General features: G+C 39.5%; 1 protein-coding gene across 31 annotated transcripts in view; it reads left to right on the forward strand.

Annotated features, from left to right (window-relative positions):
* The window catches only part of DOCK9 (dedicator of cytokinesis 9), a 294,205-nt gene that overhangs the window by 163,680 nt on the left and 102,811 nt on the right, over positions 1–27,714 (forward strand). For all 31 annotated transcript variants that reach the window (XM_074387504.1, XM_074387512.1, XM_074387508.1 and 28 more), the window contains exons 7-15: positions 241–375; positions 5,826–6,000; positions 6,917–6,984; positions 16,634–16,708; positions 17,867–18,007; positions 18,474–18,677; positions 19,064–19,186; positions 22,621–22,703; positions 23,270–23,392. In XM_074387504.1, the coding sequence (XP_074243605.1) occupies positions 241–375; positions 5,826–6,000; positions 6,917–6,984; positions 16,634–16,708; positions 17,867–18,007; positions 18,474–18,677; positions 19,064–19,186; positions 22,621–22,703; positions 23,270–23,392 (1,127 nt within the window). The remainder of the gene's footprint in view (positions 1–240; positions 376–5,825; positions 6,001–6,916; positions 6,985–16,633; positions 16,709–17,866; positions 18,008–18,473; positions 18,678–19,063; positions 19,187–22,620; positions 22,704–23,269; positions 23,393–27,714) is intronic.

The raw sequence follows: 27,714 nt of genomic DNA on the forward strand, positions 1-27,714 counted from the left end.
CCAATTCTGTGGGTGAGAAAAATGACCCGGGGATATTAGGGGAACCACCTCCTCAGAACTGAGATGCAGTGATCCTCTTGGATGAGATGGGGAGTCTTAACCCCACAGTGACCTGGAGGGTCAGCTAGAGTGAGAACAGAAACAGATTTTATGTAAGTGTGTAGTCATAAGTGGGTTATTGATAGAGATTGTGACTCTCTTCATTTTAAAAGAATATCTGTGTGTGTTTTTTTCTCTCAGTCATTTAAGAGACGATTTTTCCACCTAATTCAACTTGGCGATGGATCTTATAATTTGAATTTTTATAAAGATGAAAAGATCTCCAAAGAACCAAAAGGATCAATATTTCTGGATTCCTGTATGGGTGTGGTTCAGGTAAATAAGAAAAGAGTTTTACCATCATGTTTCCTTATCTGCAATAGTGCTTGTGTGTAAATTAGCAGATTTAAGCAAACACTTCCCAAAATGGCACTATGCATGGTAGAAAAGTATCTAACTTTAAATGAGGAAAGGCTTGTTTTTCATTATTATAGAATATGGCACAGATAATGTAGAGGCAGAATTATACTGTGGCAGGCAGGAGCACTTTGGCTCAGCCACTTTATAGCTGTGTGATTTTTGACAGACTACTTAATTCAGATAATGAGAATGTTTCTTTAATATGATAATGAGTACATTGGATGAATCAATGCAGGGAAATATTTAAAACACTTCATAGTATCTCAGTGGTTATTTTTATCACTAGCATTATAGTACCAGTGGCTATGTAGATCACTAAAGAGATTAAGTTTCAGCACAGATTGAGTTCAAATATCTGCTCCTCCACTTACCAGCTCTGTAACTTTGGAGATGTTATTTAACCTCTCTGTGCCTCAGTTTCTTCATTTGTCAAATAGGGATAGTGACAGTACCTAATATGATTACTGAGAAGGTTAGTTAATTGCACATGTAAAGAGCTTAGAACACTGCCAAAAAATGGTAAGCATTTGGTCAATATTAGATAGTTTTGTTATCACAGGACTGTTGTACTTTTATATCATAGGGCTTATGTATTTATCCTTAAAAATTATTGTTAATTGTACATAACACATGAATGTATTTTTATTGTAAAAAATCAGACAATACAGATAAAATGAAAGTCCTTCTGAACTCCTGCCCTCCTCCTGTCTGTTTTCTGCAGGGAGCTACTAACAGTTGTGCATGCATCCTTCTATAGCTTTTCAGCATTGTCTTTGGAGGAGAGTTGCCGGTTTCCCCATCCATCATCTGTCCATCCATCCGTCTGTCTGTGCATCCATCCATCCATCCATCCATCCATCCATCTCTCCACCCCTCCATTCATCCAGCCTTGCCACTTTCCAGGAAGATTTAAGGCCACAGCTTACAAGCATACATAGGACATGGGAATTCATAAACTTAAAGTGGGGGGTGGAAGCAGAAAGATGACCAGGGGGTTGGGATAAGGGTGAGAGAAAATAGAGTTAAGGAGAAAGCATATGTTTTGAAGATCCAACACCTGCTGTGGGTCAGCCACCACCTGGGCTCTGTGCCTTCCAACTTGGAGACCTGTTCAGTCACGCAATTCACAGTGCACATAAGAAACAGACAATCCAATTAGTCAGAAGCTGCCCAAGTAGTCTCAGAATGAAGATCATTCAGGCATTTTTCTCAGGGTCCCCTCAGACAGAAGGCTCTGTGACTGATGAACAGTCTTCCTAACAACATTTCACAAAAGATGCAGTCACCATTATCAAAGAATTCTCCCTTCAGATGACTCCATGGTGGCTCTTCACATTAGCCTGTAGCTCGATTCTGTAAGGAGATTGGTGGGGCCAGTGTGACACAGCTATCTGGTTTAACCAAAGGTATACTTGTTGTATATTTACATGTTTACCTAAAATTAAAGTGCATTTTCATCCAAGGAACACATTCTTCAAGTTGAAACAGCCCAGCAGTGCTGAAAGGCAGTGCTTCACCCCTGCACCCCCCCAACCCACTCACATCCTATTCCCTTGAAATAGCAGTCTTGCTAGATCACAAGTGTTCACTGCTGTTTATTCATTCATCGATTTTGGACGTCATTGCATGACCGCATGACTTCCTATGCTGGTAGATAGGATTTTAGCTCCTGGCACCCTCCTTTCGCTTCTAATCTGGACAAATTGCTTTCCCTGCCCTGCATACCTGCCATCTAGATGTTTGGTCTGTCTTCCTTCCTGTGTTGGGCTTCCTGTTTCTAGGATCTTATGTCTTCCTCTTTCTTGTTCTACTTTCTCGTTTTGGAGGAGTACATCTTCGGCAGCTTCCTGAGGAACTGTGTGTGAGATGTTAACTTTTTTGAGAATTAGGGTATCTGCTCATATCTTTATTTTTGCATTCATACTTGACTCATAGTTTGGCTGGTTATAAAATCCAAAGTGAAATCATTTTACCTTGAAATTTCAAAGGTGTCCCATTGCCTTCTAGTTTCTACTGTTTGGAAGATTCTGATGTTATTCGGAATCCCTGTTGTTTGTGGTCTTCTCTTTAGTGTTCCAAAATTTCGGTCGTTGTGTCTTGATTTTTATTTTATTTTTTGGCAAGCATTCTTGTTAAGGTATAACATATGAATAGAAAATAAGGTATAATATGTAAATAGAAAACATATGCCTAATGCATGTGTGATTTAATGAGTCTTTCTGGAGCTGGACTCTCTCTTATCTTGGTGCCGTTTTATTTCCCATCATTCTGGAGACTCTGCCCTGCGTATTCTGGCCACCTTGGTCTTCCTCAGCTCTGGTCAGTGTCTTCTACTCAGCAAGACAAAAGGGCTCTGTTTGGATTCCCCTTCCTGTGCCACGACCCAGATACTGCCTCCAGGCAGCCACCCGGTATCTTTCCCTTCCACAGGGAAAGGACTAAACTGACTGTTGTCCCCTATCTGAATACAGTTACTTCATCTGTTTTGTTCAGTTTTCTACCAATGACAGTGGGAGAGTAAGTCCAGATCGTGTTTCTATCTCATGGTCAGCAGTGGAAGAGAGGGGTCCAGAATCAGATGTCTGCAGGGACCAAGGAGATAAATTAAGTGACAGAGAGAGGCCTGGTGGCAAAGCAATAGGGAATGCTGGGGTGTCCTAGAGCCCAGTGCCCCATTTAAAGGGGGCATCTGATGCCCACCTGCAGCTGGTACCACCAGGTAAAACCCCCAGCTCAAAAGTGGCAGATCATCTGGTTTCTCAAAATGCCAGAAATACAGAATTTTGGTTAAACCTTGGTAACTTTAATTATTGGTAACTAATTTTAAAAACCACGTTGAAAAATAAATAAAAAACACTAAAAGGTGATTTGAGAGGATACAAAAAAGAAAACAAAAAACCACTGTGCAGTACCCACCCCCACTTAAAAAGAAGAAAGAGGAAAAGGGTCAAATACGTGAAACTGTATTTGGGCCCAAGATCAAGACTACAGCACCACTTAATGCTCACTGAAAATTATTTTCAGTCAATAGCTAACATGAATGTCTCTCAGCTGGCAATTCAGCCTCTGCTGAAAGCCACCACTACCAACAATCTCATTATATCAGAGTATGTTTATTGACAGTGTTTGTGAAGTAAGGAGTGCCAGAGTGATTTATCAATGACAGTGAATTAACTTCTTGGGTGGGACAAGTAGGAGTTTTCTTTGTATTCTTTAGTCAAAAGACCTTTAAGTTACTTTTTAGCTGAGTTTTCTGGCACTGACTTTAAAAATAAAAAGGTAAAGCAAAACTAAATATATTTGGCAACTTCATTTTTCAAAGTAGGAAGTAATTACTTTTGTTTTATAAGAGAGTTTTGCTGCATGTCTTTGGCCCAGGGGACAGATGCTTATAAGTACAACAGCCCTGAGCAATCAGTTAGTCTCTGGGGTGCATTTCAAAATCTAAGGTTCTGACTTCAGTGGGAAGTCTCTTCCTTCAGATTGTCTTTGCAGATGCAGTTGATGGTGTCTTTCATTTAACAAATTGTATCCAAGACTTCAAAAGAGTAAAATAATTGTTTTTATCCATGTCTGTTTGTAAAATAAGCATCAAAAGTTGTGATTTAAGGGTTTTTAAAAACTTACTACTTGTGGATGTTATAAAAAAAAATTGTTGACTGGTGCTGTGAATTTAAAAAAAAATGCCTAAGCTAAAATTTTTTAAAGTATTTTAGAACCCTTGAAGTTTATTGTACTTATTTTGGAGATGAGGAAACTGAGGCTTAGAAAGAGGAATTATTTAGAATTGAGGCCTAATGTTCCACTTTTAACTTTCTCTTTTCACAATCGTGAGTATCCAGGGAATGGAGGAGAGAAAACTCATTTCGTTTCTAGCCTCTGACTTCTTCCTGGTTCTTGCCTTAAAGTTTAAGTGAAATCTAAGGTGGCAATTACTGAGCTGGCAGCAGACAGTCTGTGCATAAGAGTGTGTGGCTTTGCCAAGGGGAGCACTTGACTTTGCATTTCTAAGAACTGTGCTGCAAAATCACAGGGACCTTTGGGAGGGTTGCCCTGTCCCTGAGACTTCCACCAAGGAACTCTTGCAGGGACTATGGATTACCCTGTAGTATTGTACTGGCTATGTGGGGGCTTTCCTGCCCGCTCAGATTAGTGGGAGTGTTCGATTTCACATCAGCCAGCCTGTCCTTACAAGGAATCTTGTGCCATGTTCCTCAGAGCTGCACCTCTATCTAGTGCGGCCAACCCGGGGAGATTTTGCTCCCTGGAGGGCATCTGGCAATGTCTGGAGACTGGCATCTAGTGGCTTAAGGCCATGAATTTTGCTAAACATCATACAACTCATGGGCCAGCCTCTCACAACAAAGAATTGGCCGCCCAAGTGTCAGTAGTACAGAGGCTAAGAAATCCTGGTCTAGTGTATGTTCATCTTCCGTCGTTCGTTACTGCGCGTGGACTGCTGTTCTTGTTCTTTGAGCCAGCCACCCTCTCACAGACGTGAAAACGGGAGGCATGAGGCGTGGCCACAGACAGGGAGTCCAATACCTTTTGGGATTCATAAAGGATGAGAAAGTTCCAGATGAGTAAGCCAAACATAATAATAGATATGGCTTCTCGAAATGGAATACCATACGTTACCTCATTTAAAAAAATAGGAGCTGAAGAAATATGAAAATTTTACGTAAAATTTCATTTATTCAACAAATAGTTTTCAAACACCCACTATGTGTGAGACACTGTTGTAGAGACTAAGGATGTGTAGCACTGAACAAAACGGGAGCATTGAGGAGCTTTCATCCCGCTGCAGGGACCCACAGTGATCAAATAAGTCTGTAAAGTAGGTACTGAGTCAGATGGGAAAACAAAGCTGTGGAGAAAGTAAAGCAGGGAAGGTAGATAGTGATGGGGTTTCATGAGGAGGGGGCTTGCAGTTTTAAGTAGCTTGCTTCTAAATGCCAATGAAATAGCGCCCAGCAGCAAATAAGAGAGAGAAGTTATTTTAAAGCAGTTCTAATTCTTTTTTTTTTTTTTGAGACGGAGTTTCGCTGTTGTTACCCAGGCTGGAGTGCAATGGCGCAATCTCGGCTCACTGCAACCTCCGCCTCCTGGGTTCAAGCAATTCTCCTGCCTCAGCCTCCCGAGTAGCTGGGACTACAGGTGTGCGTCATCATGCCCAGCTAATTTTTGTATTTTTAGTAGAGACGGGGTTTCACCTTGTTGACCAGGATGGTCTCGATCTCTTGACCTCGTGATCCACCCGCCTCGGCCTTCCAAAGTGCTAGGATTATAGGCGTGAGCCACCGCACCCAGCCCAAAGCAGTTCTAATTCTTTTAAAATGGGTCTCTTTATCCCTTTTCCATTTCAGAACAACAAAGTCAGGCGTTTTGCCTTTGAGCTCAAGATGCAAGACAAAAGTAGTTATCTCCTGGCAGCGGACAGTGAAGTGGAAATGGAAGAATGGATCACAATTCTAAATAAGATTCTCCAGCTCAACTTTGAAGCTGCAATGCAAGAAAAGCGAAATGGCGACTCTCATGAAGGTAGGTAGGCTTGGCTTCCCCCAGGCACACACACTCTGTGGGTGCCTTTAGTTTTTCCAGGCGAGTATAGGAAAGAGACCTGTGTTGTCCAAGTTCATGAGAGGTGGGACAGATAGGAGCTCTTTACAAATAGCTGGTCAGCAAAGATTTTGTCACATTATCACCTACTTCCCTGACATTTTATATATGGAGATCATGTAATGGGAAGAACCAAAGCTTCGGAGGCAGAAAGGAAGACTTGGGTTTGAGTCCCATAAATACCATATTTCAGCTGTGTGGCCTTGAGTAAACAGCTGACGTTTTCTGAGCCTCAGTTTACTCACCTATAAAATGGGAATAAAAATGAAAATTACTGGTCAGAAGGGAATAGTAAATAAGAAAATGAATCTCAATTATCTAGCATAGAATTTGTACTGTATTATAAAATATTAGTAATAATTAGAATGCATGAGAGCCTCAGATTAAATTGATGAGAAAAATCTGGCTGTGTTCTTGGCAATTCATGTTTTCGTTCCCAATCCTGGCTTCCTCTTAAAAGTACCTGGGAGCTTTTTAAAAATATTGCTTGCCTGGTCCCACAGAAGATTCTGATTTAGTTGGCCTGGGGTGGAGCCTGGACAGGTCTGACTTTTAGGGTGTCTCATGGATGTGTTCATGCAGGCCGTTGTTCATAGCTAGTGTCAGTTCTCATTGGACAGTGTCCGTGCTATACCAGCTACTCAGTGTCTTGACTCTCACCACTGGGCCTGTGAATCAGTGTTTTTTCAAAGCCCCCCAATTGTTTCCCATGAGCATCCAGAGTGGGGAACCGCTGTGTTCCATTGAAGGCACTTAAGAGAGATGGCCTTCCTCCTTCTGTTTCAAATGAAATACTATGAATTACAAGTGACTCCAATAATCTGTTTTGCCATTTTAGATGATGAACAAAGCAAATTGGAAGGTTCTGGTTCCGGTTTAGATAGCTACCTGCCGGAACTTGCCAAGGTAACATCATCTTATATCTTCTGCTCTTCATTGAATGCTGTTGAAGTATTTCTCATTTCATTGGTTTGTCCACAGTGGAATCTGTTGAAATCATAACAATTACATTTTGATTACCTCTCTTTTTTTCTGACCTGACTATGAGGTGACATGTACTCAATGCAGTACAACTTCAGTCTGTCTTCTAAAAAAGTATTAGAAGTATTAGAATTCTAGTACTAAATCTAATACTAAAATCTAGTAATAAAAAGTATTAGAATACAAAGTATTCTCCATTTATTCTGAAGTGTTTTTTCCCCGTTAATGCTTAACACTACATCACAAGTACTGAAGAACTAACTGAAACACATAGGTAGGTGTTCTCATAATAACATCTTACTTTCTGTGTTGACACGTGCTCTCCCTTACTTGGGTTAATAGACGCAGTTCTAAAGAGGAAGGACCTGGTATCTTGCCATGAAAACCAGGGGTTGCCTGAGTTTCAGAAATTGTTTCTAGATCACTCTCAATGTAAAGAAAAATAACCTATTCCTGTGTCTTACAATTTTGAGAAATTTAAAAGTTACTGAAAAGCACAAAGAAAAGCCAACCAACCATACTGCCACCTCCCAGATTAAATATCTATTATGATGTTGCCTTTTTAGCTTCCATATTCTTAAAAGTTATAAAATGTCAGTTATAGTTGAAGTTCTTTTAAACACTGTCCTTATTCCCATTCTCTTCTCTTCCCACAGCGCAAATCAGAAACAAGCACTATTAAAAGTTTTATTTTCATTTTTATATCTTTACAAATAAATCTATCATAATAATATATACGGTGTTTAATATGTTTAAAACTGTTTTACAAACACTAACATACTATATGTATTGTTCTGTGCTTTAAAAAAATTTAAAATTCACCCCTTTTATTTGTACTGTATAGACATTTCAACTGTTCTGTTATTTTATTTGTTTCTATTATAAACAATGCTACAATGAGTATCCTTGTTCCTGTCTCCTTGTGTGCATCTGTGAATGATTCTTTCTTAAATGAGAGAAATATCTTTGTCTTCTCTAGCCCTTTACACTCTTATTCTGTTACTGCTCTTTTATTCTTTTTTGATACTAGAGTGAAATGGTGGCTCTCCACACCCACATCTTAAACACTGTAATAGAACATGGTTTATCTATATAGGATTATAAATAGACTAGCATTCAGCATTGACCTTTATTTTAAGACAACATGACTGTTCTCAAATATAAAATCTCCCTCCCTGGCTGGGACTTTAGAGCATTGTTTTTCTTGAGGACTTGACTGTTACCACAGTATCTTTTTAGCACCTGCCTATTAAAGCTAATTTTAGTGCCACCATTGTAACCACCTCCTAGTCTGGGGAGAGTTTTGGCTTGTGTGTTTGTGTTTTTGTGTTATGAATGTCTGTGATCATATATTGCATTGAGATTTGCTTTTTCGTTTCTGGATGTTTGGGGGTTCATAATTTCCCAAAACAAAATGTTTGCACCTGTTTGGGTTTTAGTTTGTTTCAGCAGGTAATATATGTGATGCTGCCTAGAATTCAGAAAGTAACCTTCTGCACTTACTGGGTGAACAGATTAGATACCTAGGAGAAGATTTGTGTTACTTGAACCTAATGTTGATTAATTATAAATCTATGCTTTTTCCTATGAGGATATGCAAGAGCTGTCACCTCCTTTCTTCTGTTACTACCCAGCCAATATAATTCAGTATTATTTGATTCTAAGACCTAGGGAGATTTTTTAAATATATACATATATTTAATATAAATGTGTACATTTGTGTATACTTGTATTTTTGTAAGTATAATTATATATATTTTTTCATTTAAAATATTTGGAACTGTTTTTAAATAATATGTTACAAGTTAGCTAAAGCCATTTTAGTTGTTGAAATCAGTTTGATTTCAACCCCTGCTTCTTTTTGTTTCTAGTTTTTTATTACTTTTATTGAGGTATAATTTACAAGAGCAGAATGTTCAAGCATGAATTTAGAGCTCAGTGGAGTTCACATTCGTACACTGATGTAAGCAGCCCTCAGGCTAGTTTGTACCTGAGACCCTCGTTATTTTGACCTCCATCACTGTAGATTAGTTTTGACTTTTCTAGACCTTTCTGTGAATGGAGTCATACATGTACTCTTTGTGTCAGGCTTCTTTAGCTAAACATTATGTGACTCACCTTAAAAAGTTTTGTTAGGCCAGGCGGGATGGCTCATGCCTGTAATCCCAGCACTTTGGGAGACTGAGGTGGGCAGATCAATTGAGGTCAGGAGTTCCAGACCAGCCTGGCTAACAGTGAAACCCCGTCTCTACTAGAAATATAAAAATTCACTGGGTGTGATGGCAGGTGCCTGTAATCCCAGCTACTCGGGAGGCTAAGGCAGGAAAATAACTTGAACCCAGGAGGCAGAGGTTGCAGTGAGCTGAAATCGTGCCACTGCAGTCTGGCTTGGGTGACAGAGCAAGGCTGTTTCTCAAAAAAGAAGAAAGGGTTTTTTTTTTTAATGTAATAGAATTGAATGGAGAATATGAAAGTATACTGCCCTTAATAATGATATTTTTTATGTTAAATATTATTATTAAGGGTAGAGTACTGTGTGTGTGTGTGTGTGTGTGTGTGTGCGTGCATATATATATATCAAATGTGTGTGTGTGTCTTGCATAGTGTCTTGCAAACAAACATAAAAGATATTTGTTTTTCTTAGTGTGCTCTTATATATATTTATTTACTTTCATTGGTATGTAATGTACATATTTTGGGGGTCTGTGAGATATTTTGATGTCTATATACAGTGTGTGATGATCAAATCAGGGTAATTGGGATAGCCATCACCTCAGACATTTATCTTTGTGTTGCAAATGTTAAAACATTTCTTACTGGGAGTCACGGTCAAAACCTGAAAAATATATTCTTGTTAGAGGATTTACTGTTTTTTCTTTTCCCCTAGCTTTTCCATATTTTAAAAATACTTTTATTTAGAAAGGTAGAAAAAGGTAGAAAATGTAGAAAGTAATTTTTTGAAGGGAAAAGCAATGAGGAAAATGGAGATGAGTTATTCACTCAGCACATGGCTATCTGTGGGCTTTGCCTTTTAAAGGCTAGCTCAGTGGTGTCAGTGTGAGCAGCCGAGTTCCTGAGCAAGAGTGCAATTTTGGCTCTTTATCATCTCCCTGTAGGATATCTGGACTATTTGCACTGGTTGAGAAGGCAAAGAAGTTGACCTGATAACTACTGGTTGTCCCATTTTTAGGAGGAATGGATTCCGTGGTTATAGAATCAGAGAGTAGGGAGAGGGGTGGGGAGAGAGAACTGTGCAAGTTTACTAGGGGATGAAGAAGTAAAGAGGTCAGTATCAGTGAGGGAAGGAGCAAGAGAGGGTCAGGCTGAGAGGCAGGCCACAGTTCAGTAAAATTGCAGAAAAAAGTCTAGAACAATGGAGCCAGGCCAAAGGTGTAATTGAATGGCAGGTTCCTTTCTAATCAGCTCCTCTTTCTGCCTCCTTCATCCTGTTGCCCCGGCTTTTGTTTTCCTTTGCGACTGAGACGTAGCCAAACAGGATGTGACTGAGAGGAAGTTGTTTTAGTGCAAAAATAACTGATGTCTCATTCTGGAATATTATGGAAGGGCCTATTACTTACTGTGTGAGTGATGTAGGCTTACGTTTTCAGAATCTTTTGCCTAATCTTGGGACTTACGTTTGTACATTTAGTACTGAACATCTTTATTGTTTTCTTATTAGAGAACACACTGTATCTACCTGAAAACTGGTTCTTTTCCTCCTATTGTCCGATATGAAACCAAACATTTTTTATTGTAAATATAACAGTGTATATAGCATCAGTCTTATAAATATTTTAGTTAGGTACACAAACCATAGTTCAAGTTAGCTAATTGAGTTCTTTTCTAGAAAGTCAAGGAGTAACATAATCAGGTTATAAACTCCATTATTAGTTATTTAATAACTTTTTTCTCTGGTTACGTTTATATCTTAGGTGACATCAGAACATATATGTCATCTCCTTATATAAAGATGTTGTGAAGAAAACCCACCTTACATTTTCTTCCACAGCTTTTCTGTTTATGAGCTTTTATTTTTGTGCTCAAAGAATAGCAGCCAACTTTTACTTTGCTTTCCCCATGTGGTTCTGAAAGAGAAGTAGAGTTTTATCTGAATACAGAATTCCTCACATCTTTTTACCTTTCAACTTTGTTTTAAGCAAATGAACTTATCATTCCAGGTAAATCTTCCGCAGTTACATCCAGTGGAAAGTATGTCTCAGACTTTATAGTCTCGTAGAGATGGAGTGAGGATTAAGGGCCATTCTCAGCAGAACTTGTTAGAACCCAAACGGTTTCACAGATACCTTTTCTGATTTCTTAAACCAAGTCTGTAATAAGTACTTCATTTCCTAGATTCCAATCAAGAAAACAATATCCTTGCACTATGACACAAAGGAGCTGGCTAGGCTTCTGTCTGTGGGATCAGCTGGTGTTGCATTTCTGGGTCTCCTTTGTGAAGAGGATGAGCTGATGGTCCTGAGGAGTTAGGTGTCTTGGAAGTAGTAGAAATAAATCATGATAACTTTTTAAATTAGAGCATATATTCTGGCCTCAAAGTGTTTTGCAGAGTCCTCCTATTCCATCCCCTTCTGTATAAATGACCCAACAATCAACACAATGTTTCTGATAATTCAGCCTTAAAATAAGATGCTGTTGGCCATAGTCTTTGACTCTGTATTGTTTATCTACTCGCAAATAAACTTAAGACACAGAGTATGCCTAAAGCCAACAGCAGACTTTCTGGAAACTCTTGAATGTTTGGTCCATAACTACTTCTTAAGACAAAGAAGAAAACCTTGTCGGGTGTGTCATTAGTGCTTGAATGTAGGGTTTACAGGATAGGGTGGGGCTGGGGAATCCTCCCTGTTTTAGATGAATCATTCTCTTCCTTGTCTTCTCAGCAAACTCCAGTTTCCACAGAGAACAGCTCTGCCCTTGTCCAGATTCTGTCTCCATTTTCCTCTCATTCTCCTCTCCACGGAACCCAGAGTAGTCAATGGGCTTTGGGCAGGAAAGAGGCAACAGGGTATCTGGGGAAAAGCCAGTTGGCTCTTCCTACCATCACAATATAGACAGGTTATTTTAAGAGCAGAGCTGGTTTCCATCAGCCTGAGAGTTGCTCAACTACAGTCTTTGGGATGGTATTTGTTATATTTGTATTTTGTCCGCTCTTAGATTATTTAAGTACATATTACAACTATTTATTTTACTATATTTACTAAAATTTGAATTAAAAATAAGTGTGCTTGTTACAGTAAGTAAACAGACCCAGAGTTGTATGAAGAGAAGTTCACCTTTTCCCTTCATCCTCCATTCTCACATTCCTGAGAACACTGACATTAATAACCTGTTGAAATTCCCCTTTCACCAAACAGATTGCTCATAGAAATATAGATACACGTATGTAACGTTTTAAAGATTTTTTATAAAAATATGTTCATGATAGATACATTATTTTGAAATTTGCTCTATCACTTAAAAATGTTTCGTAGATGTCCCTCTGGATCAGCAGAAGATCTGGTTCCCTCTTAGCATACATATCAGCAAGCTGCATGGTATTCCAGCTGTCGCTCCTGCACAGTTTATTCAGCCATCGCCCTATTAATGAACATTAAGGGTTTTTTCAGTTTTTTAGCCTCTACAAACAGTACGCGATAAACAACATGGTATTAAATACTTGTGCTCTTATTTCAGAAGGAGAAATTCCCCATTGTGGGATTTTTAAGTCGAAGGTTATTGTGTTTCTAATGCTTTAAATATTGCCAAGTTACTGTCCCAAAAAGCTGTAACAGTTTACATTTCTGTTTCTCTGCATTGTCACCAGACAAGTGTAAAATGGTATTTTACTGTGCTTTTATTTGTATTTGCTGGTTATTAGTGATATTTCTTGTATTTTCATATGTTTATTTGCCATTTGTGTTTTTCTTCCTCTCTGACTTGCCTGTTCATATTCTTTACCTTTTTTTCTCCTTTCTTGTGTAGTGTAACAGTTGAGACTCTAAAGCCAGGCAGCCTGAATTAGAAGCCAGGCCTCTGTTTAATGATGTAAATCTTTGGGCAAAGTACCAAACACTCATGCCTTAACTTAGTGTCTTCTCTTTTAATGAATAGGGACAATAATAGTACCTGCCTCCTAAGGTCGTATAAAATTAAAACGGGCCCTCAGGGTAATATCTAGCAGGTAGATATTGGCTATTATCAATAAATTGTAGCTCTTATTGTAGCTAATCTTCCAGATACTGTTTCCTGACTCTGGGGCAAAGTCCTGCTCTCCCTGAACCACATTCTTCTGCCTCCTAGATTTTACTTGGTAATTCCTTCAGCCTGTGTTGGGCATCCCTTCTGTTTAATGCATCATCCTAGACCTTAGGAGGGGTGGGAGGAACTTTAAGAAGCTGAATTTGCTTTTTATTTATCTTATAGCAGAGCTGTCAATGTGTATCAGGTAGATTACAAGCTTTTCGGTTATTTTTACATCTAACGTTGTCCCTTCTTTTCCAATAAATGATGTCTATGGTAAGAATATATCTTTTGGGTGTTAGTGACAAAATCAGAATGCTTTATGTCTATTTTGGCTAGTAGTTAATTGTTTTTCTTTTCATATGTCTGCATTCCCATTTGTTCTTTAATTATACAGAGCTCATTAGCAGTTGTTCCTGCTTTATTCATTTCTTATCTCCTAGCACAGTCAACTTGAGCAGCAAGCATCTTTCAGAAAGGCAGCAGGAATTGCATCTACATCAAGAACCCACTCCTCTGCTCTAGTGTCTGAGATCATAACACAGTATTTGCCTTTGTTGAAGGGCTCAAGCGGATGATTCAGAAGTAGAATGGATAACTGTTGGTGGTGGCTTGCAGCACCTAGTACTGACGGTTTTGTTAGGAAACACCACAGGCTATATGCAAATGTAAAGCAAATTCTTTGAGTTCGGTTAAGTAGATTCCACTTGCACATGTTCTCGCTCTTTTGGTGCGAAAAAATAGGAAAGGTGATAGGTAGGTTAGAATAGAATGAAGTGGTCCCATCTCCCATGCGGAGAGTGCCTGCCTCTGCCACAGGCACGTGTTTTGCCCTGGAAGCATAAACAGAAGATTGCAGGAATGCCCCTTCACCTCCATAGCCTTCAGGCTCCCATTTAGCATCAAGATAAACTCTGTGAGGTAAGAGACTGGAGCCACCATCTTGTTTAACATTTTTACCCAGAAGTGAAAATGGAATCCAGAGAGGCTAAGTAATTTGCACAGCTACTTAACTGAACTAGAACCAGAACCCAGTTTCCTGGTACTCTGGTGATTATTTTATTTAAACACAGACAGCTGATCATGATAGTTTGGATCATTGCTAAAGACCTGTTATATACAACAATCACATGGCTAAGAAAATTAAGATGCTTATTTTCTCATTAGCCATGATTACAAATGTAATAATAGACTTTGTTCAGCCACCAACAGAGAAGAAAAGACACCTTTTCCATTGTGGCTGTGAGTGCCCCATCATCAAGTGCTGAGATGTGACTCATGTCTTTGGGGAAAGTAGCAAATGAGAGAGTACACTCTATTCCGACCCATAGACATAACTGTGGAGACTGAGAGTAGTGGAGAGCTCTGACTGCCAAGAACACAATGTAGACTTGGAGGCACCAGGCATGAAAAATCGTAAAGATGAAGATGACTTCTATCTTGTGAATGTCTGAAAAGCCTCTCTTTCTTTCCTTTCCAAAATCCCACATCTCCAGCCCCCATCTCTGCCACCATCTGTCTGTTTTCTTCCGTGGCTTCTCCTCTGTCCACCTCTTCAATGTTGGCCCCCTGGGATTTGCCCTCAGACTCATTTTCACCCTCTCCCTAAGGACATCTCATCCAGTCCCAAGACTTGCACCCACCTGTGTGCCAACATTCTCTAAGTCTGGAACTCCAGCCTTCCTCTCGGCCTTGTGCTCAAGTTTCATCCCTTTAGCTGTCTATTGGATGTTTCCAGTTGGAAATTCCACAGGCATCTCTACCCAGGCGTCTCTACACAAAGATGGTAAAGATATTATCATCTTTTTTGCAGATGTGTTCTTCCTGAGTTTTCTGTCTTATTCATGGATTCACCATTCAGCAGGCTGCCCAAGCTAGAAACATGGGATTTGTTAATTGGCCCTGCTGTGAGACTGGGAGGCTGGTGTTACAACCCAAGAAAGAAATGTGGACCTCCAGGTCTTACCCTTTTTAACCCATTTGCCTCTGCCCTACCCAAGTGATGGTTCTGAAATGTGGAACTCATTTTATTCTCTTGCCTAAAATATTGCAGGATATTTTAGATTCTGAATGAAATCCCTAGTCCTTAGATGCAAATCCCAGACTGATTTCTCTTCACTTTTTTTTTTTAAATCATGCCCTGCCATTTAGTTGTGATGAGTGACGTGTTCATTGCTCAGGTGTGACTTGTCCCTTTGCACCTGCTGTGCCTTCTCCTAGAATGCACTTTTCTCCTTTCCTGGCCAAGTGTTCTTGTCCTTTAAGATGGGCCTTCCCTTGGGAGGTAGTTCCTGACTACTACCCCCTTGTCCAAGTGGGCTCCCACTGTTCCTTACACTTTATTTTGTTTTTATTACCTGTTTATAAGCTCTCTCCCCACCTGGTATTCCTTGGCGGTAGGGACTTTCTTCATTCACATTTATGTCTCTAGGGCCTGGCCCATAAGAGGTACTCAATGGGCCGGGCGCGGTGGCTCAAGCCTGTAATCCCAGCACTTTGGGAGGCCGAGCCGGGTGGATCACGAGGTCAAGAGGTCGAGACCATCCTGGTCAACATGGTGAAACCCCGTCTCTTCTAAAAATACAAAAAAAAAAAAAAAATTAGCTGGGCATGGTGGCGCGTGCCTGTAATCCCAGCTACTCAGGAGGCTGAGGCAGGAGAATTGCCTGAGCCCAGGAGGCGGAGGTTGCAGTGAGCCGAGATCGCGCCATTGCACTCCAGCCTAGGTAACAAGAGCGAAACTCCGTCTCAAAAAAAGAAGAAAAAAAAAAAGAGGTACTCAATGAATAGTGAATGAATCAGCATCTTGTCCTTCAAGATCAGCCATCGTTTTCTCTATCACACCATTCAAAATATATTCCTTCCTCTTTCCCTTCTTGTACCCAGTCATAGACTAGACCCGACTAAACCCTTTCCAGCATCTGGGCTCATTTCCATCCTCAGTGTCTGTCTGTGCATCCTTTTCACTCAGCCAGGGATGTTCAGCTCGATTCTATCCCTTCATTCCAAGCCTATCCCATATTCCTTTACTTCACGAAGCCTTTCTTGACGCACAGATGCTTAATTATTCTCTTTTGCATTCTTTGTGTTGACTTTGACTCTGCCACTGGTTGTGAGCTTCAGAAGGGCTGAATCTCATCTTCCTTCTCTTTTTTCCCTCCTGGTGGTTACCTTTTGTGCTGCACACTCCCTGGCACACACAGCGGTTCTCCAACACGAGGCAGAGCTTTCCAGAAGCCTCAGGCTTCAGGACTGGGCAGCTTTTAAATGTATTTGGACACCTTTACAAGAAAAGGATTTTGTTAAATGTAATTTCTATTTATCTTGTTATCAGAGTGCCAGAGAAGCAGAAATCAAACTGAAAAGTGAAAGCAGAGTCAAACTTTTTTATTTGGACCCAGATGCCCAGGTAAGAACTACCTAAATGTTTAACATTGAAAACCAAGTGTGGGAGAGAAAATCATCGATGGGCTTATTTGTTTATTTGTTTGCTTTGTTTATTTTGGAACAAGAAAAATAACAATATAAAAAATTCAGGGAAAAGAGGAAAAAAAATGTATTATCTCATCACCACAGCCTTACTATTGTGAATATTTGATATTCAATACATATTTGAAAATTGAGAGAGATTTACTCAAAGACATACTCTGATCACAAAGAACATCTAATTTACCTGTTAAAATAACCATCAGAAAATAACAGGTATCACTGAAGATACCTGGAAGTTGATGATAATTCCTGGCTCAGGCTCAAATATAAACCTTTTCCATTTAGCTGTAACAATATGTACTTTTCTGTTTCCTCACAGACCTTATAACCACATGTATGTGTGTATATATGTCTTTATTTTTTCTTTGTTTTTAAGCAGTTTTTGTTTATCATGGCAAAATATACATTACATAAAATTCACCATTTTAACCATTTCTAAGTGTGCAGTTCAGTGGCATTAAATACATTCATTGTTGTACAACCATTACCACCATCCATTTCCAGAACTTCTTCATTCTCCCAAATGGAAGCTTTGTACCAAATAATAACCTTCCTTTCCTTCTTCCCCCATCCCCTGGTAACCTCTGTTCTCTTCTATGAATGTGCCTATTTTAGGAACCTCATAAATGTGGAATCATACAGTATTTGTCCTTTGTATCTGGCTTCTTAAAATTAACATAATATTTTCAAAGTCTATCTATATTGTAGCATGTGTCAAAATTTCCTTTCTTTCTGTGGCTGAATGTTCCATTGTATGTATACACCACATTTTATGTATCCTTACACCTCTGTTGATGGACACTTGCTTGGATACTGGATGGACATTGGCTATGTTGTTCATAATCATAATTTTCAAGCTCTGTACAATTTCAGTACCAATGTGTCCTTGACCATTATTATAAACTATGTATATAACTACTATAAACTGTAGAAACTGATTATATAATAGCAACACTGTTGTGAGTAAGTAAGTGTATATAGCTTTTCCATGTTTTATTCTGTTTCCTTTGGATGCATTTATGATGATTTCTTAAAATAGGAGCATAATTTATTTATATGTTTACATTTTCTTTTAAAGAAGCTCGACTTCTTATCAGCTGAGCCAGAAGTGAAGCCATTCGAAGAGAAGTTTGGAAAAAGGATTCTTGTCAAGTGCAATGATTTATCTTTCAATTTGCAATGCTGTGTTGCCGAAAATGAAGAAGGACCCACTACAAATGTAACTTTTCTTTTTAAAAATAAAGATTTTGGAAAAAATAGATGTTTCAGATGTGCCTTGACAGTGCAGCCTGGATGAGAAATCCTAGTTCCTGTTATCAAAGAGGTGTAGTGTTTGGATAAGAATATGGAGGTTGTTTAGCCTGTAAGGACAGGATGTTCATGATGAAAGATGAGAGTGGTAGGTCTGTGCTCAGCATTCCAGGAGACAGAGTTCATCATCTGTGCTTTCTATGAAGAGTATGTTAAGTAGCAAAACACATAAGGTAATATAACTGTTTTGTTTGTTTTCTAAAATGTTTTATAACCAAATCCTCTGTGTGGAAAATGACGGGACTGTTTATCTTCAGTAGTCATGTATGGCAGCAGTCCTAAATAGGTCCTGTCATTTCTCTTTTGACACAGCATTCTTTTGTCCCTGTTTGAGCCATAGTGATTTTTGGATTGTTTTGCTTCGTTTTGTTCAGGTCGAGCCTTTCTTTGTTACTCTATCCCTGTTTGACATAAAATACAACCGAAAGATTTCTGCCGATTTCCACGTAGACCTGAACCATTTCTCAGTGAGGCAAATGCTGGCCACTGCATCCCCGGCTGTGATGAATGGCAGTGGGCAGAGCCCGTCCATCCTCAAGGGCATCCTTCATGAAGCTGCCATGCAGTATCCAAAGCAGGTAGGGAGCATGAGCCCAGCATTCCTACTATTCAGACTCACCTTGCATGCTATGCAAATGCACCGAAAATGCTCAACTTGACCTTGTAATGCACAAGTGGGGTCATTAGACTCTTAATTAATAGTGTTTATTATTAGACCTTAAAAACAAGCTGAGAAAGAAGTGGCTTTTAGTTTCTCATTTCTTCTTTCTAAACGTTCCTCCAGCTACTTCCCCCACCAAATAGACTTTGAGCATATGATGAACTGTTTGTCAGCCGACTAGTTTGGCACTAGGTGCTTTTTGCTAGTTGTCCGGTTTCACTATTCTTTGCTGTTTAATGTTTATAGGATTTGTTTAATGCAGCTATGAATTCTGCTTACTGAAGAAAATTGTTTTTCTCCTAGGGAATATTTTCAGTCACTTGTCCTCATCCAGATATATTTCTTGTGGCCAGAATTGAAAAAGTCCTTCAGGGAAGTATCACACATTGCGCTGAGCCATATATGAAAAGTTCAGACTCTTCTAAGGTATGAATGGGTTTTATGCTTTGTGATGGTAAAAAGCAATCTGAAAAGAGACCTTTATGTCAAGATGTAGAATATGCTACATCTTATTTTGTCCTTATTACTTTATGTCTTAATTTTGAAGGAAATGCAGTCCTATGTGTAAGTAAAATGCTCCACTTGACTAAACAATTCTGACATCCTAAAATAATTTGCAAAGGAATTACCAACTTAATAGTAAACTTTCCCTGTTAGAAAGTACATATATGATATTCAAATAGAGTTTATTCTATTTGTTGTTGGCCTCTTGGGTTCTGGAATTATATTTTGGTCCACTTACACATATATATGAGGCTGGAGACTAGGAGATGCCCTTGGCTCCGATGGTCTGGCCAGTAGTGTCAGTGATTCAGGTCCACCTGTTTTTTGCTAGAGGAGGCAGAGTTTTAGGTGGAATACGGAAAGAGAGCATACATGATGTATGTTTGGTTTTTTGGTTTTTTGTTTTTTTTTTTCAAAATAGTATTCTTTACTTGGGAAGTACCTAGGTGTGGACACACCATAGAATTATTAAATATTAGAGGTCAGAGGGCACTTGACGGCCACTTTGTAGCATCTTGTGCTACCTGGCTAGTGTAATCTGTTGAATGCTGTTACCCTTGCCAATTTTACATATTTGCAGTTCTTTAAAAAAAAAAAAAAATTTACGTGGTAAAAAAAAAAAAAAATTTACGTGGTTGTCTGAGAGATAGCCTGGATTTACTGACAAGGACTGGTCAACAGTAGGAGTGGATACCCCAGAGGCAGTGAATGAGGTTTACTAAGTTGGATTCAGAGCTTTCTGTCTTCACCTCTGTGGAAGCCCATGCATCATAGCTGTGTCCACAGGATGGAAGATGGCCATTCAGAAATGGGTTTGGGAGTCAGAAGACCTGGCTGCTGCATGCCGAACTCCTCTGGGTCCTTTGGACAAATCAGATCACCTCTCTGGCCTCCAGATGTTCCTTCTGTTCCTGAAGGATGTTGCTTCCTGCCTCTGCCTTCCTCATAGGGACTGTGTTAGGATCAAACAGATCATGTACGAGACAGTGCCGTGGGCACCATAGATCACAGAAATCCCGGAAGACAATGTCATTTATTACAGCCCCAGTCAAGTAAAAGCCCGTTTACCCAGGCACGTTGTTTCCAACAGTAAGCCTTTTTGGCTGATAAAAGCAAAGTCAAGTTTGGTCTCTGGAGAGCAGCTGTTTTATTTTTTTAAACCAAGTCTGTAAAACCTTGGACGAGAAGCTCTTTTAGCTCTTTTATGTTTTGATTAATAATCAATGAAGGCTTCAGATAAGATCTCCTCCCCCAACTGTGTATGCCACACATTTCCAAGGCTCATCCACACCAACTTTGTTACTTCTGCCTGCCACATGCATGGTTTGAAAATTGGCAGCTCATGCTGGTGTAAAAATCACATATCACCGTAGGCTAAACTTACCTCTGCACACTCCTCCATGTCCACCGAGCATCTGCTGAAGTCTGATTTTTCTTCCTTATTTCTGGAATGTAAAGCTCATCCATGTGTACATTATTCATGCATTTACTTTCCTGCCACCTCCAAAACGTTCAATTAAAGCAGGAATTAAGGCTCAACTATCTTACTTTAGCACAGTTTTGGCAGAGATGTTATAGTGAGATGATTTTTTTCTGTCTATCAAAGTCATTTCTTCGTGTTTTCCAAGATGGTCTAGAACATCATTTAGAGTAAATTTTAGTTTTGGAGGAAATTTTTATGTAAAGTCTCTGTAGGTATCTGCTGTGAATAGATGTTTTTAAAAGGAAGAAAAGGGGGAAAAAGCCCAAAGGGCAAAAACGGTTTTCTTACTCTGACTTTCACACATACTGTGTTCTATTTGAACCCTTCGTATGTCTGAGCGCTAAGTCCTCATTCACTGCAAAAAAGGCTTATTGATGCCTTATCTTTCACCTTTAAATTTTGTGAAATTACTGTATTTTATTCCGCAACATATTCATTATTGTTAGAACCGAAAAATCTTGAACCTGAAAATGTTTAAGTAAAGTGACCCTGCAGCTAGGTAGACCACTGTACTCTATGACTCACACACCTAAACCCACTAAGTCGCCTGACCCAGGGAGGCAAGAACATACCTCACTGGAGAAGAAAGTGGGGAGGTCCTAGGTGATTTCCTGACATCTCTTCCCTTCAGGATGTATTTTTCAGGTTACTCGTTAAGGCAGCAGTTCCCATAGCATGATCATGGTAGGATCATAAAGTTTCATAACTGGGAAGGATCATGAAAAGTGTGGCCAGCACCCATTTTCAGGTGTGGATAGTGGAGCCCAGAGAGGTTTGATGGCCTACAGAGTCACACAGCTGAGATCAGTGTGACTTAGAGATAGACAGCTCTGTTGTCTGCTCCTGAATCCTTCTAGATCCTTCCTAATCCTTCCTGTGGCTGATGGTGCACACAGATCACCGGAGGTCTTGTCAGAATGCACGTTCTGATCCAGGAGGGTTGTTGGGGCAAGGCCTGAGACTCTGCATTTCTAATAGTGATGCTGATGCTATAGCACACTTTGGTTTTGGAGCACATTTCCCAAAATTAGTTGGATGTTGATATACTTATGTAAAAGACCCTTCAGTAGAAAATAAAAATTAAAAACGCAGTAACGTAAAAGACCCTTCACTGTGACTCTGAGATAATCAAACTTTGCACTGATACAAAGCACTATCATAGTACAGACAAATTTGGATAAATTAAGTATTATCTGCTTTAGCAATAGGGGTATAGATGATTAATAATAGGCCTGCCTTAGGCCTAAAGCAAATAAGCTTCACTGTACACTACGAATTAATCAAGTCATAAGAAACCCGAATTGATCATTGGGAAGTGGAAATAGCAGTAATTCATATTTAGAAAGTGATAATACAGCATTGAGAACCCCGGCCTAACTGAAGTCAGTATCTTAATATCTTACCCCTTGCATTGTTGGAATCAGCATAAGCTAGTGCACATTAGGAGCTGTGAAAGCTTAGTATTTTAATTAGTGTTCTCATTTGAATCTTACTGTGATATAGTGTGGTATGGATACCAAATAATAGTAATTATTAGTAACTCAGTATACTTATAATGAGTAGTATTTAGTCATAGAAATGTATGAAAACCTGTGAAACAGCATGTTTGTTGCCGGTAAAGACCAAAGAAGAGACATGCATTTTGGAAAGTCTTCCTTCTGTATTCTTTGAGAATCACTGCTAGAGAATGCATTAAATAAAGTACCATGCACAGAGTGTGAACGCAGCCGTATTCATTACTGTATGATATGCTTTTCTATGCCTCTGATGCTATGGTAAGAGCTTATTTAGTGAGTGTGTAATGATGGCTCTTTAGGTCACAGTTCTGTCAGTGAGACATGGTATCTCATGGCTTTATTTTCATGTCTTCAAGGTGGCTCAGAAGGTGCTCAAGAATGCCAAGCAGGCATGCCAAAGACTAGGACAGTATAGAATGCCATTTGCTTGGGCAGCAAGGTAAGGAACACGTTTCATACCTTTTAAATCGATATAGATAGATACATGGATGGGTCAGTAGGCCTATTCTGTTTGTTCTTCAGAGACAAAGAGGATTTGAATATGTAAAATTGAGAAATACGTAAGCCCAAATTTTGAAAAATCATTTAGTAGAGTCACAGAAAGGAAAGTTGCTGGCTAGAGAGGTGCTACCTGGATCTGGGGGCGGTGCACAGGAGTGTCAGCTGCAGAGATGGAATTCCAGGGCCCAACTACTTGCCTCCAGCTAGAAGTCGGGCCAATCTGTTGAAGCCTGGGGTGATCTTTATCTCTGGACTCTACTTTTAAGCATTTGACTTGTGTATATTGTTTCGTAAACACAAGCCATTGGCTGGAACTGTTTCTATGTAAATTGAGTTAGTTGTCCTCATCCCCATAAATGTTTTCCATGTTTTTAGATAATGAGATTTCTGTTGGCTGTAGCCAATGGAATAATAATTAGACTTCTCATAGAAACCAGACTTAAATAATAAATTGATTTTGGTGTTTTGGAAACCCAGTTTTGAAATGTTGCTTTGCTATTTCAGGACATTGTTTAAGGATGCATCTGGAAATCTTGACAAAAATGCCAGATTTTCTGCCATCTATAGGCAAGACAGCAATAAGCTATCCAATGACGACATGCTCAAGTTACTTGCAGACTTTCGGAAGTGAGTTTCAAGGTCTTATTTCCCCATCTGAAAGATAGAAGCTGTGTGGTGGGGAGGGAGGAACAGGGGAGCAGTCATATTTACATTGCTCGATTCAGACATCAGAGGGGATGGCAAATGAGCATGGACCATTTCCTCAAACCCTTGCAAAGAAAGATGGGGTGAAAATCAGAAGAATAACCTGGTTAATTGGAATTCTATAGGGGATGTTTTGGGTGGTGCTGTGAAGGATGGGTTGGAGTAGGGATGAGCCTAAGGAGGGAGGAAACAGTTGAGGAACCTTGTCAAGAGGTAAGAAAGGACTCAGCAAAGCCACCACAAGTTGTTATATGTAAATTTTTGATGCCACAAAAGAAATAGCTCTTGAATATAAATTTTCTCAATAAGGTAATTTTTACTTCTGTAGAAGGGTGTGTCTCACGGATGGAGCAATGGCAAGTGCTTACCTGAACAGGGGAGGGAAAGGGGTTTTTATCCCTGATGCAGGTAGCCCCTACTGCTGTGTTGTTTCTCTGTTGGCTAGGGTTGGACTGCACAGTCTAAGCTAATTCCAGTTGGCTGTTTTAAAGGGAGCAGGGGTATGAGCCAGAGTGGCAGGGTGAGCAGTTTGGCAGGAAGGACAGTTACAGAACAGGTAACTAAAGGTGACTCAGGTCAGAGCAGGTGACCAGGGGAACAGATGTGAACTGCTGATTAAAACTGGCAGGAAAATTGTTTACTAAAACTAGGAGCAAGGGGGTGAAGAGAACCAGGAAGTTAAACTTTAAAATGGAGAACAAAGAACAGGGGAGCTGAACATACTGATACATTAATTCTTTGGAGAGGATCTCAGAACTCATTGTACTTAACAATTTATAGGCTAAAACCTTTGAAGAGGAATTTATTATATCCTACAAAGTGCAAACAGGAACAAGGGAGCTAATTCAAGTTATGTCAAAGAGGCAGGATGACTGGGTCTTGGCTTCCTAGTTGGGTGTTGGGATGGTAATAGTCTAAGATAAATAACTTACAAGGTTTCTAACCTGCAAGTTTCTAGCACCACTTGTTCTTAGCTTGTGGCTGCATTGCCCGACTCTGCCTCTGCCCTGACATGGCTGTCTTCCTGGGTGTCTCTGTTTAAATTCCCTTCTTAGAACACTAGTGATAAAGGATCAGGGCCAAGCCTAGTGACCGCATCTTAACTGATTGCATCTGCAGAGACCCTGTTTCCAAGTAGGTCGCATTGATAGGTACCAAGGGTTAGGACTTCACTACGCTTTTGGAGGTAACAATTCAACCCATAACAATGAGGCAAAGAGGGAGCAAGCAATGTATTGCAACACCACAGGACCCGCAGCTTCTGAAGTCAGCCTCGTCTGAGGGTCTGTACTCTTAACCTCTGTGCTATTTTGCTGCTACATCTTAATGAGTTCACTTCTGAACCTTTGAAATGGATTTTCTTTGCTAGGGAGATGGGTCTTATAATTTTTCTGGGGGAAATTCTGGGAATGGTGAAGAGCTGAAGGCACTAGAAGATGTAAAATGGAAAGAACACCTAAGAGCCAAATGCTAACTATTCTATGCCAAAGGTACCCTTGGTCGTCGTCATCTTTTTTTTTTTTTTTTGTGCATATCAAAATAACAATCTTACTAGTTTGCCTAGAACTAAAAAATGGCTGTTTACCTTTCTTTAACCTCATTTTACCTTTTTCTTCTCTCTCCTCAGTAGTAGGAATAGGAAAGATATGAGTCACAGAAACAGGCTCAATAAGTTCTAAAAACATAGAGATGTGTTTCTAATCAGAATCCAGTCATGTCCACGTCAGCAGGCAGCTTCAACCTTCACAGTGATATGAAATCTCTTGACAAGAGGCTCAGAAAGGTGGAAAGGATTCTCAGGGTCTCTTTCAGTGATGTGGTTTTATAGTTTTTGACTGTTTTGATGTTCCCCCTGTTTGGAGCGTTAATGAGAAGTGCAACCTCAGTTTTGCTAGCACGAAGCTAATCTTGCCTGTACAGACAAAGTTAGCCTATTCAGCACAGCAGAGTGTATACCCACTGGGCTGATTTGGAATGAACCTTTCCCAGCTCATGTAGGGAATTGGAGAAGGGGGATAGGGGGATGCTGGTAAAGGATGGACCTGGACCACACAGGTGCCCTAGATTGCCAATCACTGTCTGACGGTTGTGTGACCTCGTGAGGACACACGTCTTGGCCAGAGAGTGCCCCTGGATCCCTATGAAATCTGTTATTCTTGAAAGACTAAATGAAAGAATGGTACTTTATTTTTACTTTTAAATCATAGAGGTTCTTTAATTTATAAACATAGTACAAGTTCATTTTAGACATTTTGAGAAATACAGAAGAATGAAAGGGTAAAAAAGTGTACTACTAGTTTTAACCTTCATGGTGAACTTTTGGGGAACATTTTTTTTTTTTTACATTTTATTTCTTTACATTTTATTTTAGTTTATTTTATGTGGCTATGATCATACTAAATATGTAATATTTCCCTGCATACTAATGCAAGTATTTTCTGAAAGTGTTACACATTTTTATAGACATCATTTTTAATGCATAAATATTATAATAGTCCATTGAAATAGACCATAGATTGTTTAACTTTTCCGCCATTTTTTGACTTTTAATGTGTTTCTGATTTTTCAGAATTATAAGACACAGAATCTTATAAAAAGTCTTCTATATTGTTAGTGGCTAATATTATCATACAAACTATATTATAGTAATTATTGTCATTTTTTGAGTTCCAAGAAAATTTCATTCTGATTTTTTTTAAAACCCAGTCACCTTTAGTTGGATAGATTTCAATATTTTCCTTCACTCAACTACCGTGCAACTATCAATAATTCTTTTTCTTTCTTTCTTTCTTTCTTTCTTTCTTTCTTTCTTTCTTTTTTTTTTTTTTTTTTTTTTTTTTTTGAGACGGAGTTTCTCTTTTGTTTTCCTGGCTGGAGTGCAATGGCACGATCTCAGGTCTCTGCAACCTCCGTCTCCCTGGTTCAAGTGACTCTCCTGCCCCTGTCTTCCAGGTAGCTAGGATTACTGGCGATGCCACAACACCCAGCTAATTTTTATATTTTTAGTAGAGACGGGGTTTCACCATGTTGGTCAAGCTGGTTTTGAACTCCTGACTTCAGGTCGTCAACCCGCCTTGACCTCCCAAAGTGCTGGGATTACAGGTGTGAGCCACCATGCCCAGCTACCACACAACTCTTAATAACCATGATGTGGATCTGTGTGTACTCCGGAAAGTGAATACACTACGTGATTAAGGAGGAACAAATACATCTCTATTACTACATTTTTTGAAAGAAAATATCTTATATATTTCTTTTGTATATAAATGAAAAAATAGATTAGCAGATAGCTATCTAGATGGAAAGGTAGACAGGCATAAAAATAGCTATTTAGGATATATGCTAAATAGTAATCATGGTTATCTCTGAGGGAAGGGGTTGATGGGTGATTTTTCACTTTCCACTTTATAGCATTCTGTCATTTTTATATGGGCTTCATTTATAAAACTAACATTTACTTTTTTGTTTCAACAAAACAAACAATGAAGTGTTTTTATATGTGATGGAGGTTGGAGCCCTGTCTCAGAAGTTACTTCCTAGGCTGGTTAGCTTGAGACTTCACCACAGTAGCAGCTTCTCAGGGGTAGCCCCAACTCATGGTCCTGTCTTCATTGGAGGCTGAGGGGTGGGGCTTCACATGGTCACTAATCAGAAAGTGATCCGAGCGGAAAGCCTGTGGCCAGGCAGCAAAGAGCCCAGGGAAAACCAAGTGTGGGTTCTCTTCTGCACACCACTTCTTTCGTGTGCTCAGCAGGAGGCCATTGGTGTGAAGAATGTGCTTCAGGTGGCCAGTTAGAGACCCAGAAACATGAAAACAGGGATGCGAGGCTGACAGCGTAGAAGACATAGAAGACGCAGCAGTATAAGTGAGGCCACTCTCAATAAGAATCCAAAGAAACCTAGGTGCTCACTCCCCTCATTCTTCACAACAGAGTTAGAGGAAGTGGAGGATTCCTTTCTCATTTTTTAAACACCTTTGCTTTGCTATTTTTCTTTCCTCTTTATTTTTTACAGGAAATAATCTCATGTCAGTGGCCTGGGCACCAGCTTGGATCCAAAGCTATTGTTTCTACCCCCATGATTGTCTCAAAATGTTATTTAATAATGAATGAGAAAATTTTCTTCATGCTGTCTCAGTCTTTACAAAACAGCTGCCAAGGCTCATAAGCCACTTTCCTTTTTCCCTTGTAATAATTACCCAGGGATATGTTTCAAGATTTAGTAAGAAAGCAATTCTTTTTTTT

This window comes from Saimiri boliviensis, chromosome 16 (genome assembly GCF_048565385.1).
Source record: "Saimiri boliviensis isolate mSaiBol1 chromosome 16, mSaiBol1.pri, whole genome shotgun sequence".
Taxonomy (NCBI): Eukaryota; Metazoa; Chordata; class Mammalia; order Primates; family Cebidae; genus Saimiri; species Saimiri boliviensis.